Source organism: Mirounga angustirostris, unplaced genomic scaffold (genome assembly GCF_029215605.1).
Source record: "Mirounga angustirostris isolate CCGP_5_RB_7025 unplaced genomic scaffold, mMirAng1.0.hap1 SCAF_9, whole genome shotgun sequence".
NCBI classification, from domain to species: domain Eukaryota; kingdom Metazoa; phylum Chordata; class Mammalia; order Carnivora; family Phocidae; genus Mirounga; species Mirounga angustirostris.
Window position 1 is genome coordinate 115,792,263 of NW_026991717.1, and position 17,021 is coordinate 115,809,283.

A 17,021-nucleotide genomic window follows, 5' to 3' on the forward strand; every position below is an offset into this window, starting at 1 on the left:
GGCTGGCATTATATTTCTACTGGATTATACTGCTCAGGGAGGCTTGGCTCTCCTACAACCTCCGTCTTGAGAGTTTGGAACAATCTCAGTCACCACCCGGAAGTGTTTGCAAGGGTCTGTAAATTCTGCAGGGCCATCAAGAACGTGGATAGAGCTCACTGAAAAAATCTAGCCTCCACCCATCTCTAACAAATAAAACTTCTCCGACGAGTGAAATCTAGGTTAAAATAAACAATCGAAACAGGCTTAACCATAGAACCATGAGTGAAAGCATCCCAAACAATTGTGAATAGAGATTTTGCAGAGAAAATGCAGGCTAAGAAATCAACATGGAAAGGCGTGAGGTAACCTTGCCAGGCAGCCTTCCTTAGTCAGGTCTGCATTGTTTGGTGACAGTGGGAGCGGACATGTCAGCCCTGCCTTTGTTCCACTTGTCAGCACTGTCCCCACCACCCTGAGTCACCTCCCAGCCCTAGTAGCACCCCTAAAACCAGAGACTCTCTGAAAGCTGAAGACCCAGGACAATCACTTGGCCTCACTGCAACCTAGACACAGGTCTGAAGGTAGCCATCAAGTCAGAAGTGTTCTAATAGGTCAGTAGTGGAGAAAACTAACCAGTTCCTTCTGCATGGCCACAAAGCACTCAGCATCGCCTGGAGGCAAATTTTGAACTCAGACCCTCCCATTTCCATGCCCAAGATGGGTTCTATTTTTTACACCTCCTGGGGCCCTGTTGGAAAAGGCATTCCTCCTGGGCCTGCTCCCACCCTTGCCTGCTTGCTTTACTCCACAGGGTGGCAAGAGAGAGACGAGAGGAAAGGATGCTCAGGTGAATACATGGACATGTTTATACAGGAGAATAGGCACAGAGGCACACCTTTGGGCACCATGGGCCAGGTTCACTCTCCCACAAAACTCAGCTCTATAGACAAAGGAGCAAAGCAACCCTGTCCTGGGCCAGCCCAGCCCTCCCCACCGCTCCCACCAGCTCCAGAGGGCACTGACCAGGTTTTATTTCCAGCAGCCGAAGCTTAGGATCCTCAGGTGGGTGCAATCGTCTCTTCTTACGCCAGCAGCGGGCTGGGTATGTATATAGCTGGCCCGGGGCGAGGCCTGTGGACAGAGACAGCATAAAGGTTAAAGGCTCCAGGCTAGAAGGGGCCTTGGAAACCTCCCTGTCCAAGCTTCTCACTCACAGTGAGAGGAAACTGAAGACCAGAAAGGTAGCGTGACTTGTCAAGGTCACACAGCTGGTTGACGGTAGAACAGAGACAGTATCTAGGTCATCTGACCCCAGGACCCTTGCCCTGTCTGCTTCACCATGCTGTCTCTGTAAGCCCAGGACCATCATCACCATGACCAAGACAGTTCTGCTCTCCTGGTCTGGGGAGATCAGAGGGACCTCTTCAGATTCAACCTCACGACAGTGTTTCCAAGGCAGTAGACCTCCAGCTACTACCCATCAACTGCCCCTCTATACAGGTCCAGGTAAAGCAGGTTCTCTTCCAGGCAAAGCAGCAGAAGTCAGTCTGCCTACCTATAGATGGTCTGGACTGGGAAGCGTTTCAAGGAAACAGGATCAAGGATCCAGATCTCCTACCCACTGACTTTCTCCACCCACTGTTAGCTACTGGCATCTCGCCGAAGCCAATGCAAGCCCCAAGAACCTCCAACAGAATATAAGCCTACTCTGGTGACCAGGCTCCTCGGCCTGCAGAGCCAGCATACTTCTACATCCCTGCCCACTTGCCTGGGCCTTTCAGAAAGAAATGGGCAAGAGTCCAGTGGCTGGGCTTATATGCCAACCACACTGTCTCTCAAGAGTCTCCATTTAGATTTGGCCTTTGGCACCAAAGTTCTACACGAGCGCCATCTGTCATAACAACCACAGATAGATAAATGGGGCATGTGACAACCATTAGACCCATGTGGGAAGGTCATTTCCTAGACCTAGGACCACAGGGATAGAAAATATCAGGACCCTATTTCCATCGGCTGTCTGCCATTTGGGGACCTTTTGCAGAGACAATCTACCAAAGTTTCACTGCTATATATCCATTTCTCCATTTTTCATTTTTACTAGTCATCTCTACCCATTTATTGGTTTGGGTCCAAAGCAGAGGCAACTATTCCAGTACTAAAGGAAGCAAAATTGTCAAATTCTCTTTAAGTGCTAAGTTTCATCTTTAATCACAAAACTTCTCCCACAGGTCGCAAGGCTATGAAGAAGTTGGAGGTCCCCACCGCTCCCCTATTTGGGTTCTCAGAAACCATTAAGGATCATGGAGCCTAGAAGCTCCAGAAAAATCTCTGATGTCATGAGCTAAGGGCTTTTCATGTCCAAGAGTCATCCTAATGCTTAATTTTGTTGATAGCTTCATAGCTTCTGCACAGTAGGAGGATCCCAAAGCTCTGAGCTCCCTGTGCTCTAAGGACCAGCCTTGTGGTTGATTTGGAGAAGACCAAATGAATCAAAGTAATATTGCTCTCCCTTCCATGGAAGGTCCAGTTTTGACCTCTCTTTGAGGGAAGGCATCACTGGGAATAGTTTGATGTTTCTGGTGTGATTCACTCCAGGACCATGTCATCTCTGACCCTAGAATTCCTGAATGGCTGCATTGATTCTGGTCCCTTGAGCCACCTCTGAAACTGGTATGCCCCAGGATCCCAACAGAGGCCAAGTACAAGGGCAGACCCAGTACTCTACAACCCAGAACTGGCCCCACAAATCCCCACTCATCTTGGGTTAGTGATTCTTAATCCAGACTGAACCCAAAAATCCAGACTGAACCTGGAGAACTTCTTAATAACATCAAGGCCAAAAATTAATGCCCAAACTACCCAATCTGAATGTAATGGGTGGAGGAAATAGGCCAACTATTTTTTAAAGAACCTTATAGATTGTTCCAATGTCTGGCCAAGAACCCCTGGGTGTCTAAGCATCATCTAGTTACTGCCTGGATATTCTCTCTAATGTATCAAGATTAGTTTCATGGCCTTCCCAAAAGCATCTCAAGGTTCCAGTGTTTCCCCCAACATGTTGTCATTAATTTCCTGCTCATTATAAGACCCAGGATGACAGGAACTATGTCCATCTCTAGTATCCCTAATACTTGGCACAGTGCCTGGTAGGCATATCAAGAAGTACTTACCAAATGAATTCAACCAGAACTGAATCAGATTCAGAAATGCAGGAAGCAAATGACCTGCTATTCCTGGTTCCAGGATACTCATCCACCCACATCCAAACCAGCCAAGAGGGACCCCAGAGATGGGGCCAGGAGGTGAGTACAGAATCCACCCCAAGATGGCAGTCTCTGTGCCTTAGGCTCCTTCTTGCCCCACAGACTGCTTCATAGTATCTCCAACCTGACCAAGAGCAGGTGAGTAAGAAAGGACTGGTCCAGACAGCACTCAAAAGATCTAAATGACAAGAGGTCAAAACTGTCAACACTTGCCCAGGGCCTCTGCCCTCCCTGAGACCTGGTCACTGCACTTGTTGGTCAGCAGCATCAATGCAGCCTTGGGCTGTTCAGTTTATAGCTGCAGACCCACTCACCCACCCACTTGGTAGTAGGTAGTTCGAATGGCCAGAAGAGGGGACTGTTTTTATATCATTCTTTAACTTTCTCTGATGGATTACAGAAGGCCCGCGGTGCAGAGGAAGAGCACATGAGTCCTCATACCACCACTCCTATAATCTTGGAAATATCATCACACATTTCTGAGCCTGTCTCCTTACCCAGAAGATAAGAATATTAACAATACCTACCTTACAGAGGCTGTTGCGAGGATTAGCTTATATTCAAGAAGAAGCTCTTTATAACCATGAAGCCTTGTGCAAATGTCAGTTATTAATTATTGTGAGTTGGCTGATTTAGATGAGTCTGGACTCGACAGCCATGTGGCATGACAAGGCCGCCACCCTGCGTGCCCATGTTGCTCTTTGCTCCTTTAGCCATGAGGGTAGAAACAGGCCTCCCTTTGATGTCTGCCTTGACTCCACCTCATCTCAACAAGCAAATGGCCCCAAGAACTCTCTCGGGGCTCCAACCCCCCTTCCTTGCCCTCCTCCCTAGGCTGACAAGCACCAGGGTGCCTTTATAGGGCCAACGCATTCAGCCCCGGAGTTCCACTTATAGAGGGACGAGCAGAGCCCTGTGAGAGTTACGTTGTTTATCTCATTAGAACAGGAGGCACATAACTCAAAGCCTGTGTGTGTGGTAGATGGAGGAGGGAGGAAAGGGGTGGGGGGACCCACAGCTGCAGCCAGGGAAATTAACCTGAAGGAGTGAGCCTGGGGCTAGGGGGACTGTGGAGGAGGGGGGAAAGGAGGCAGGACAAAGACTGGGTGGGGGGGAACTAGTCTTCCCTGGTAACCAAGGCCACAGCTACCCCTCCATGCATATACCCCACTAAGCAAACTGCTTTTCTGTCCCTTTGAGCTGCAACTCCAGCTGTACCACCCGTACTCAGATGCCAACCCAGGCATCACACACACACACACACACACACACACACACACACACGAACTCACACACTGGCTGGAGGGAGAGCTGTCTCCACAGAAAAAAACAGCAGGATGGGCTTTGATGCCTGGATGGTCAGCAGACTCCAGACAAGTCGCTTGTTACCAGCATTGACCAAATCACCGGGTGGATCCTAAGTGTCAGGACTATTTCTGACAGACACAGCATAAGCTATTAAGAATTCAGAAGAAGGGGGCGCCTGGGTGGCTCAGTTGGTTAAGCGACTGCCTTCGGCTCAGGTCAGGATCCTGGAGTCCCAGGATCGAGTCCCGCATCGGGCTCCCTGCTCGGCTGGGAGCCTGCTTCTCCCTCTGACCCTCCCCCTCTCATGTGCTCTCTGTCTCTCTCATTCTCTCTGTCTCAGATAAATAAATAAAATCTTAAAAAAAAAAAAAAAAGAATTCAGAAGAAGGGGCGCCCGGGTGGCTCAGATGGTTAAACGTCTGCCTTCGGCTCAGGTCAGGATCCCAGGGTCCTGGGATCGAGTCCTGCATCGGGCTCCCTGCTGGGTGGGGAGCCTGCTTCTCCCTCTGCCTCTGCCTCTCTGACTCTCATGAATAAATAAATAAAACTTTAAAAAAAAAAAGAATTCAGAAGAAGTGGGACAGAAAAGAGAAGGAAGGATGATAGGGGATAGGAACAGGGTTTGAAAAGAAGAAAAGAACTGAAGTAACTTCCTCTTCCCCCAGCCAGAGTTGAGCGGTGGCAGCTCAAGCCCACCGTGCCTCCTCTCAGAGAGGTGGGCCAGCAGCTGCCGCCGAACACGCCCTGCGACAGAAACCTCACTACTTCACAGGACAGACTGCCTGTGGTTGGTCAACTCTTATTGTGATAAACAGTTTCGCTTCACCCTTATTTTGAATCAAAATCTACCTTCCTGTAACTTATGCCAATTTGTCCACTCTCGGTCCCCAGGGTGGACAGGTGTCACCTGTATCCCAACCATCTGTCCCATCCGCCCACTTGGGTTTGAAGGACAGCCAACGACAGGCTGAGGAACCGGAGGGGATGGGAGTTACAGGAAAGAGGCAGTGACCACACCTGCTCAGAACAGGGGTAACAGGATTCAAGTTTCCAAATTAAGAATCCAAACACTGCTTCCCTTTCATCATCTCCCCCTTGCCCACCCCCTACTGGACAGGAAAGGGATGGAACAGCAGGCTGCTCTTCAGACCATCACTGCCATTAAAGAGCTCCTCTGCATGTTGTTCCTACCACATGCCTCCACAATGGGTCACCAACAGCCCCCATATTTATAAACAGATAATGACAAAAACCAGGGGTTCTTCCCCAAGACTGGGCATCAGAACTGTATAAGTAGTTATTGAAAAGGGCAGATGCCTGGACTCCAGCCCAATCCTACTAAACCAGAACATCAGAGATAACCAAGGCAATTGTTGTTTGAAAAACTCCTACATAAGGATGCTACTAGATCAACTCTTACTCATATTTATATTCCCAGGGCCCAGGATATAATAGGTGCTCCATTAATGTTTGCGGTTGAAAACACCAATTTGGACCAATTCTACAGAGCTGGAGGGATGAGCGGTAAGTCCAGAGGTAGGGCTTGAGGAGCGGGCAAGACATATTTCACAAGCACTTACACCCATGATATTTCCTGGTTCTCTGCCCTCCCCTCTTCTCTTGGCTTATTTAAAAGTTGTCCTAAAAAATAAAATAAAATAAAATAAAAAAATAAAAGTTGTCCTGACTTTGTGGACCACCTATTCAGTGAAGCCCCCTTCAAGCATCCCAGGTCTCAGTGTGTTTTCTTTTCCCTGAAAGCCTGAAGTCCTGGGCACTAGGCACAACACCCCAGCCCTCAGCACAGCTCTCTATCTGGCTCACCAACCATTCCCTCCAACCACCCTTCCCATTCTTCTCCATAAGCTAGCTTCTCTCTCTAACATTCAATTCTAATGTCCCATGTACCAAGACTATCCTGGTAAGGTAGGCCTCAAATCCAGTATGCCTCCTGCCCCTTCTGGCCCAGAGCTTCCCAAGCCCCTCACTGGCCCCATCACGCTCAAACACTGACACAGTAACAATAGCTAACATTTACTGAGCTCTTACTCTGTCCTAGGCTAGTAACTCACACTCACTGTTATCTCACCACAACAATCCTATGAGACATTTAAAGGACAAGGACAGTAAGGCTAACAATGATTAAGTACCTGGCACAGGGTCATACAATTCAAAGGGTAATCTAGTCCACAGCCCACACTCAAAACCTCTCCACTAACCTAACTCCCCACCAAGCCATCCCATTACTGGTCCACACACAGCATGCTTGAACCTCTGAGTCCTTCCCTTGGGAAAGCAGCTCCTTACACCAAAACTATCAGGAAAATATCCCCCAGCCCTCCCACTCACCCCCATCAAGCCATTTCTTGTGGAATTTACTTTTCCTTTCCTTCCACATCACCAACTAAAATTGCTCATGGAGAAATGCATCCTGATAATATAAAAGCATTGTTGAGAGGCACATAAAATGTGTGGGGAACCACTACATACCTTCTAAATTCATCAGAAAAAGATATTTTAAGAATAATAGCATTATAATGTGAGAAGGGAGCTTAAACATTATTGGGTCTGACTCTTACCCGATACAAGAATCACCTCTCCAACATCCCTGACAAGAGCCTCCACCCTGGCCTTCATTTCAATAATTCTAGTCCTCACCCTTTCATGGAGCAGTCTACTGTGCTACTGAAATATTGTGTTAGAAATATGCGTACCAATCTGATCCACCACTGGTAAGAATGCAAAGTGGCAAAACCCTATGAAGGGAAATTTAGCATATCTAGCAAAACTGCATATGTATTTGCCCTTTGGCCCTGCATTTCTACTTCCAGGAATCTATATCACAGATTCATATGCAAAAATGCAAAAACACAAAAATATGTATTCATTGTATCATTTTTAATACTAGAAAAAGACTGGAAATAATCCAATGTCCATCTATAGGGAACTGGCTAAATAAACAATAGGATATACACACAATGGACTATTATGAAGCTATTGAGACATAGAGGGAGGGAACTATATCCTGCAATGGAGTGAAAAAAGCAAGGTGGAGAATAGTGTATATAACATACTATCATTTATCTAACAAATGGGGATACACACACATAATATGTACATAAATACATATGTCATACGTTCACATAGTTTTTTAAAAACCAAAAGCTTAGAAAAAAATTTACTTAGAGAAAGAACAAAAACAAAATAATAGTAACAAGGAGAAGAGGAAGTTGCCTATAGAAACAAGAAAGGGACAGAGTAAAACAACAGAGACAGAACAAGACTTTCTCTGATTATACCATGCTTTATTGATATGACTTTAGAACCATGTGAATATTTTATACAGTTAAATTAAAAAAGCAAACATCTGCTTCTGGCTAGAAGGGAGTATCAAGGATCATATTTACTCTCCTACATGAAACCAAAAGAGAAAGAAAATACGAAATAAAATTCTCAAGACCATGGACATCAGGAAATGAAAGACAGTGATGCCTGAAACACTGGAAATGAACAAGATAAGCCCTATAATTGCCCCAGTTTACTACCTCAAGAGAGCTTCCAGATTGCAGCATAGGGAAGAGGAACACAGATGGAAACCAAGAGACTCTCTGAGTCTGAGTGAAAAGAAAGAGCTGAGAGTCTGGGGAGACCAAGGTGACTAGAATTCAAGAAACAGAATAGGAAACAGAAGAGAGCTGCATAGAGAAAGAACTTTGGAGATCACAGAGAGTCCCCTTTGAGTATTCAATTCAGTACTAATCAGTGCATGCTTGTGAGGAAGCTACTCAATGTTGAAGAAAGAACCACCCAGTAAGAATAGAAATAAGAGTGCCTGGTGTGCAAAGGGGCTGGAAACAGTCTGTTCCCACCAGCATGTTAGAAAGGCCTCATAATTCATGGAGTACTGGGTAGAGTCAGAGAAGAGTCTTACCTCTCTGACAGAGAATATTTAGCCCTAGACTAAGCACTGCTCCAGTATCACCTAAAGATCAAACTGTTGCCAAGTCACTTGACTGTCCCAAAACAAAACTCCAGAATATTTATAGGAATAAATGATATAGACAGCACCGACAAGGTAAAATTCATGATGTCTGGCATCCAATCCAAAATTACAGGGCATATAAAAAGGAGCAGAAAAATATGACCTATAATGAGAAGGAAAGAATCAATTAAAACCAATCCAGAATTGATACTGACAGTAAAATTAGCAGCAAGAACATTAAAACAGTTATCATTTGTATTCCATATGTTCAAAAGATAAGTCAATAATGGATTTTTTTAAGGATTCAAATTTAACTTCTAGAAATGAAAACTACAATGTGTGAGATTTAAAAAAAATACTGAATGGGACACATGAAAAAGAGCTCAATATCACTCGGCATCAGGGAAATCCAAATCAAAACCTCAATGAGCTACCACCTCACACCAGTCAGAATGGCTAAAATTAACAAGTCAGGAAATGACAGATGTTGGCGGGGATGCGGAGAAAGGGGAACCCTCCTACACTGTTGGTGGGAATGCAAGCTGGTGCAGCCACTCTGGAAAACAGTATGGAGGTTCCTCAAAAAGTTGAAAATAGAGCTACCATATGATCCAGCAATTGCACTACTGGGTATTTACCCCAAAGATACAAAAGTAGGGATCCGAAAGGGTACATGCACCACGATGTTTATAACAGCAATGTCCACAATAGCCAAACTGTGGAAAGAGCCAAGATGTCCATCGACAGATGAATGGATAAAGAAGATGTGGTATATATACACAATGGAATATTATGCAGTCTTCAAAAGGAATGAGATCTTGCCATTTGCAACAACGTGGATGGAACTGGAGGGTATTATGCTGAGCAAAATAAGTCAAACAGAGAAAGACATGTATCATATGACCTCACTGATACGAGGAATTCTTAATCTCAGGAAACAAACTGAGGGTTGCTGGAGTGGGGGGTGGGGTGGGAGGGATGGGGTGACTGGGTGATAGACGCTGGGGAGGGTATGTGCTCTGGTAAGTGCTGTGAATTGTGCAAGACTGTTGAATCTCAGATCTGTACCTCTGAAACAAATAATGCAATATATGTTAAGAGGGAAAAAAAAGAAGAAGAAGAAGATAGCAGGAGAGGAAGAATGAAGGGGGGGAAATCGGAGGGGTAGACGAACCATGAGAGAGGATGGACTCTAAAAAACAAACTGAGGGTTCTAGAGGGGAGGGTGGTGGGAGGATGGGTTAGCCTGCTGATGGGTATTGAGGAGGGCACGTTCTGCATGGAGCACTGGGTGTTATGCACAAACATTGAATCATGGAACACTACATCTAAAACTAATGATGTAATGTATGGGGATTAACATAACAATAAAAAATAATAATAAAAAAAATACTGAATGGGATTAATGTCAGATTAAATCGACATTGCAGAAGAAAAAAATTGGTGCAGTTGAAAGTGCAACAATAGAAACTATCCAAAATGAAAACCATGGGAAAAAGAGAATTTTTCTAGAACAGCCTAGTGAGCTGTGGGACAACTTCAAAAAGCCTAATATATGTGTAATTCGAGTCCCCAAAGAGGAAAAAGGGAAGAAAAAATATTTGTAGAAATAATGGCTAGAAATTTTCAAAATTTAATGAAAACTACAAGCATGCAGATCCAAGAACCTCAATAAAACTAAGCACAAGAAACATGAAGAAAACTATAACAAGGCACATCATAATCAAAATTGCTCAAAAATATTGATAGTCTATATAGCTATTTAATGTACATATGTGAATACTTAAATGCCAACACTTTTAAATAATTTGATAAAGTCTTTGCAGCCACTCAGCCAAAAAAAAAAAAAAACAACAACAACAACAAACAACCCAAAAAAGTGATAAGGAGAAAATATTAAAAGCAGCCAGAGAAAGGAGCCATATTATACAGAGAGGCTCAAAGATAAGGGTGATTTCTCATTAGAAATGATGCAAGCAAGAAAACAGTGGTTCAACATCATTACAGTATTGAAATGGGGAAAAAAAAAAACTTGTCAACTTAAATTCTATGCTCCAAAACAATATCTCTCAAAAAACTAAAGCAAACTAAAGATATTTCAAGACATACAGAAGTTTAAAAAATTAATCATCAGCAGACCCACACTACAAGAAATATTAAAGGAAGTCATTTAAGCAGAAGGAAGGTGATACCAGATCTAAATATGGATGTACACAATGAAATGAAAAGCATCAGGAATGGTTTAGTACATGAATAATTATGTAAGGTGTTTTTCTCTTATTTTTTAAAATTCTTTAAAAGATGATTAAACAAAGATAATGATAGTGTAGTAAAAAGGTTTATATCATATGTAAAACTAAAATATATGGCAACAATTGCAAAGGTCAGTAGGGAAAAGTTAAAAGTACACTTGTATTAGTTTCCTGCTGCTGCCATAATGAAGTGCCACAAACTCAGAGGCTTAACACATGAATTTGTTGTCTCACAATTCTGGCAGTCAGAAGTCTAAAATCAGTCTCAATGAGCTAAAACCAAGGTTTCAGCAGGGTTTCATTCTTTCTGGAAACTCTGGATCAGAATCTGCTTCCTTGCTTTCTCTGGCTTCTAGAGGCCACCCACATCCTTTGGCTTGTGGCCTCTTCTTCAGTGGCCTCAATTCAACCTCTGCATCTGTTGTCACATCTCCTGCTCTGACTCTGACCTGCTGCCTCCCCCTTATAAAGACCCTTATGATTACATTGAGGCCATCTGGATAATAACAATACTCTCCCCATCTAAGGTCCTTAACTTAATCAAAAGAGCAAAGTTTCTTTTGCCATGTCAGGCAGCATTTCCATGAGTTCCAGATGTGGACGTCTTTGTGGATAGTATTATTCTGTTTACTGGAATACTATTGTAGAGTTTTTATACTATTCATGAAGTAGTAAAGTATCACCTGAAGGCAAACTGTAATTAAAGATGGAGACTACAAACATTAAGTAATCATTAAAATAACAAAAAGAGTTATCAAGCCAACAGAGGAAATAAAATGGAGTCATAAAAAACTTAATTAATCCCCAGAAAGGAAGAAAATGAGGGAAAAGGGAACAAACAGATAGATAAATAGGAAACAAATAGCAAACTGATGGCTTTAAACCAAACTATAGCAATAATCACATTAGATGTAAATAGTCTAAATATCCCAATTTTAAAAACACAGATTGTCAGTTTGCATTTATTTATTTTTTTCCTAGAAAGAGAGAGTGCATGTGTGTGCGTACACAAGTGAGGGATGAGGGGAAGAGGGAGAGGGAGAGAGAGAATCTTCAGCAGGCTCCATGCCCAGCATGGGGCCCAAAGAGGGGCTCGACCCCACAACCCTGAGATCATGACCTGAGCCAAAATCAAGAGTCAGACACTTAAGGTGCCCCCTGTCAGATTGCATTTAAAAAGCAAGACATAGGGGCACCTGGGTGGCTCAGTCGTTAAGCGTCTGCCTTCAGCTCAGGTCATGATCCCGGGGTCCTGGGTTCGAGCCCCGCTTTGGGTTCCCTGCTCGGCAGGAAGCCTGCTTCTCCCTCTCCCACTCCCCCTGTTTGTGTTCCCTCTCTTGCTGTGCCTCTCTCTGTCAAATAAATAAATAAAATCTTAAAAAAAAAAGTAAAAAGCAAGACATATACAATGGAATATTATGCAGCCATCAAAAAATGAAATCTTGCCATTTGCAACAACGTGGATGGAACTAGAAGGTATTATGTTAAGCGAAATAAGTGAATCAGAGAAAGACAACTATCATATGATCTCACTGATATGTGGAATTTGAGAAACAAGGCGGAGGATCATAGGGGAAGAGAGGAAAAAATGAAAAAAGACAAAACCAGAGAGGGAGATAAACCATAAGAGACTCTTAATCTCAGGAAACAAACTGAGGGTTGCTGGAGTGGAGGGGGGTGGGGGGGATGGGGTGGCTGGGTGATGGACATTGGGGAGGGTATGTGCTATGGTGAATGCTGTGAATTATGTAAGACTGATGAATCACAGACCTGTACCCCTGAAACAAATAATACATTATATGTTAATAAAAAAAAAAGCAAGACACAATTATATGTGCCTACCAAAAAAAATCTACGTTTAATATAAAGATCCAAATATATTAAAAGTAAAGGAATGAAAAAATATACACCATGGTAACATTAACCAAAAGAAAGCTGGAATGGCTATATTAATATCACAGGAAGCAGATTTCATAGTAAAGAATATTAGTAGAGATAAAGAAGGTCCTTACATAATGATAATGGACCAATTTATCAAGAGCAAATAACCCTAAATGTGTATTCCCTTAATAACAGAGCTTCAAAACATATGAAGCAAAAACTGATAAAATTGTAAGGATAAATAGACAAACTCACAACTATAGTCAGAAATTTCAGTACTCTCTCTTGATAATTCATAGAACAAATCAACAGAAAAATCAGTAAGGATGTAGAGTTGAACAATAATATCAACCAACTTGATTTAATTGATATTTATAGAACATTCCAACCACCAACAAGAAAATACACATTCTTTTTCAGACCAAAGAGAAAATTTATCCAAGATAGGCCATATTCTGAACCATAAAACAAGTCTCAGTAAATTTTAAAGGAGTCAAGTCATACAAAGTATTCTCTGACCATATGGAATTAAATTAGGAATAAGTAACAGGCATATATTTGGAAAATCTCCCAAATGTTTAGAAACTAAATAACACACTTCTAAATAATCCATAGGTAAAATAAGAACTCAAAAGACAAATTAGAAAACATTTTTAATTGAATGACAATGAAAATACAGTATCAACATTTGTGAAATGAGGCTAAAGCAGTATTTATATTTGGGGTAAACTATGTTAGAAACCACCTATAGTAGAAAAGAAGAACAGTCTCAAACCAATGACCTCAGTTTCTACCTGAAGAAATAATAGAAGAAATAGAAGAGTAAATTAAATCCAAGTAAGGAAAAGAAAGGAAAAAACAAATATCAGAACAGAAAACATAAAATAGAAAACAGAAAAAAAAATGGAAAAAATCTATTACATCAAAAGCTATTTCTTAGAGATTAATAAAATTGATAAACCTCCAGCTAGACTGATTAGATGAAAAAGAAAATTCAAATTATCAACAGAAGGAATAAGAGCGAATACATCACAAGGTTTTACAGATATTAAAAGAATAATATACTAATGGTAAGAACAGCATTGTACAACCAATTTTGACAACTTAGATGAAATGGACAAATTCCTTGAAGTCACAAACTGCCAAAACTCACTCAATATAAAATGAATAACCTAAATATCTATTAAAGACATTAAATTTGTAGTTTTAAAAACATTCCTACAAAGAAATTGCCAGGCCCAGATGAATTCACTGGTAAATGCTATAAAACATTTTAAGGAAAAAATACAAATTCTACATAAACTCTTCCAGAAAACTGAAAAGGAAGAAATTTTTCCCAACTCATTAAATGAGGCTAACATCATCCTGATACCCAAACCAGATACAGACACAACAAGTAAAGAAAACTATAGATAAGTGCCTCTCATAAACATAGATGCAAAACCTCTAATAAAACTTCAGCAAAGTGAATCTGATGATATATAAAACAGATAATACATCATGACAAAGTGAGGTTTATCTAGGAAGGCAATGTTAGTTGAACATTCAAATATCAATCAATGTCACTCATCATGTTAACAAACCACAAAAGAAAAATCACATGATCATCTCAACAGACTCAGAAAAATCAGTTAATAAAATCCAACATCAGTTCCTGATTTAAAATTCTCAAACTAGAAATAAGCACATCCTCAGTCTAATAAAAAGCAACTACAAAATGCCCACAGCTAGCATCATATTTAATAATGAAAAAAATGAATGTTTTTCCCTTAAGATCAGGAACAACATAAGGATGTCCACTCTAAACACTTTTTTTTAATATTATACTAGACATTCTAGCCAGTGCAACTGACAAGTAAGATAAATAAAAGTCATCCATATTGAAAAGAAAAGTTTTCTCTTTCACTAACAACAATCAACTATGTAGAAAATGCTGTGGAATCTACAGAAAGATGTTAGAATAAATGAATATAGCCAGGTTGCAGGATACAGAATGAATATACAAAATCCACTGTATTTCTGTAAACTAACAAAGAATAATCAGAAATTGAAATTTTTTAAAAACTCCAGTTACAATAGTATCAAAAATATTAAGTACTTAGACTTACTGTCTAAGACTTACTGTCAGATGAATCTGACAAAAATGTGAAATATCTGTACACGAAAAACTAAAAATCATCAGTGGGAAAAATTAAATTAAAGAAGGCAACAAATGGAGAGAGATGTTATATTCAGGGATTGTAAAACTCAGTATTGAGAATTGTTCATTTTACCCAAAACTGATCTACAAATTCCACATAATCCCAATCAAAATCCCAGCAGAGTTTTTGTAAAAATGGACCAACTGACTATAAAATTCATGTAGCAATGCAAAGGACATTGGAATAGCCAAAATAACTTAGAAAAAGAAAAACAAATTTAGAGGGCTAACACTACCTGATTTCAAAAAGCATTACAAAAATACAATAATCAAGACAGCATGATATTAGTGTGAGGAAAGACAAATAGACCAATGAAACAAAACTGAATGTCCAGAAATAGACCCACATAGCTATGAACATTTAATCTTTGACAAAGGTACAAAGGCAATTCAGTTGAGAAAGGCTAGTCTTTTCAACAAATTATGATGGAACAATTAAATATCTATCTGCAAAAAGATAAACTTGGATCTGTATCTCAAATTATATTTTAAAATTAATTCAAAATGGATCACAGACTTAAGTATAAAACCCACAATCATAAAACTTCTAGGAAAAAAACAAACAAATATTGCTTGACCTTGGATTAAGCAATAATTTCTTACATACAACAACAAAATCTCAATTCATAAAATAACAAATTGATAAATTTGTACTTAATCAAAATTTAAAATATCTGCTCTTTGAAAGATACTGTTAAGATAATGAAAATATAAGCCATAGACTGGGAAAAAATATTTGAAAAGCATATATTAGATAAAGGTCTTGAATCCAGAATATATAAAGAACTATCAAAATTTAATAATAAGAAAACAAACAATTCCCCCTAGAGATCTAATACAGAGTATAGAGAATATAGATAACAATATTATATTATAATCACCAAACTGGCTAAGATATTAGAACTCAATTATTCTAACCACTAAAAAAAGAATTATTATGTAATGTGATACAGCTGATAATTATTACTACAATGGCAATCATATTATAATTTATAAATGTATAAATTTAACATGTTGTACACCTTAATAAGACACAGTGTTGTATGTCAAATAAATTTCAATTTTTTTAAAACTCCAATTTTTAAATGGATAAAAGATGTGCACACTTTACCAAAGAACATATAGAGTCTTACAACATCATGCCTAAAATGTCCAGGATTCAATCAAAATCACTCATGTGAAGAACCAGGAAACTCTCAACTTGAATGAGATAAAAGATAACATATCAACACCAATATTAGAATTGCCAGATAATTCTAATCTGACAATATTCTGATAGAATTATTAGAAATATCAATCCTGGGGCACCTGGGTGGCTCAGTTGGTTAAGCGACTGCCTTCGGCTCAGGTCATGATCCTGGAGTCCCGGGATCGAGTCCCACATCAGGCTCCCTGCTCAGCGGGGAGTCTGCTTCTCCCTCTGGCCCTCCTCCCTCTCATGCTCTCTGTCTCTCATTCTCTCTGTCTCAAATAAATAAAATCTTAAAAAAAAAAAATTTAAAAAGAAATATCAATCTTGAATCCTAATTATCTGAATTAAGATTTCGAAGGAGGCATCATAAACACATTTCAACAAATAATCGTGAACACTTGAAACAAATGAAAACATTTAAAGTCTCTGCAAAGAAATGGAGATATAAAGAAGAACCAAGTGGAAATTATAAAACTGAAAAACACAATAAAACAACAATAACAGGGTGCCTGGGTGGCTCAGTTGGTTAAGCGACTGCCTTTGGCTCAGGTCATGATCCTGGAGTCCTGGGATCGAGTCCTGCATCAGGCTCCCTGCTCGGCAGGGAGTCTGCTTCTCCCTCTGGCCCTCCTCCCTCTCATGCTCTCTGTCTCTCATTCTCTCTGTCTCAAATAAATAGATAAAATCTTAAAAAAAAAAAAAAATAACAAATGTAGAAAATAGAAGAAAGAAGCAGTGAAATTGAAGAGAGAAAAATAAAAATAACCCCGAGCAACAGAGAAAAAACAGACTAAATACAAAAACAAACAACAAAAACAGCAACAACAACAAAAAAAAACAGAGCCTGGGGGGTTTGTGGGGTATAACAAGAAATCTAAAAATTGTGTTAGTAGAGTCCCAGAAGGATAAGGGAAAGAGAGTGGGGCTAAACATATATTCAAAAAAATAATAGCTGAAATTT

General features: G+C 40.5%; 1 protein-coding gene across 5 annotated transcripts in view; it reads right to left on the bottom strand.

Moving 5' to 3' along the window:
- DPF3 (double PHD fingers 3) overlaps positions 1 to 17,021 on the bottom strand; it is a 254,185-nt gene that overhangs the window by 129,192 nt on the left and 107,972 nt on the right. For all 5 annotated transcript variants that reach the window (XM_045901124.3, XM_064571288.1, XM_064571290.1 and 2 more), the window contains exon 3: positions 1,006 to 1,113. In XM_045901124.3, coding sequence (XP_045757080.1) covers positions 1,006 to 1,113 — 108 coding nt within the window. The remainder of the gene's footprint in view (positions 1 to 1,005; positions 1,114 to 17,021) is intronic.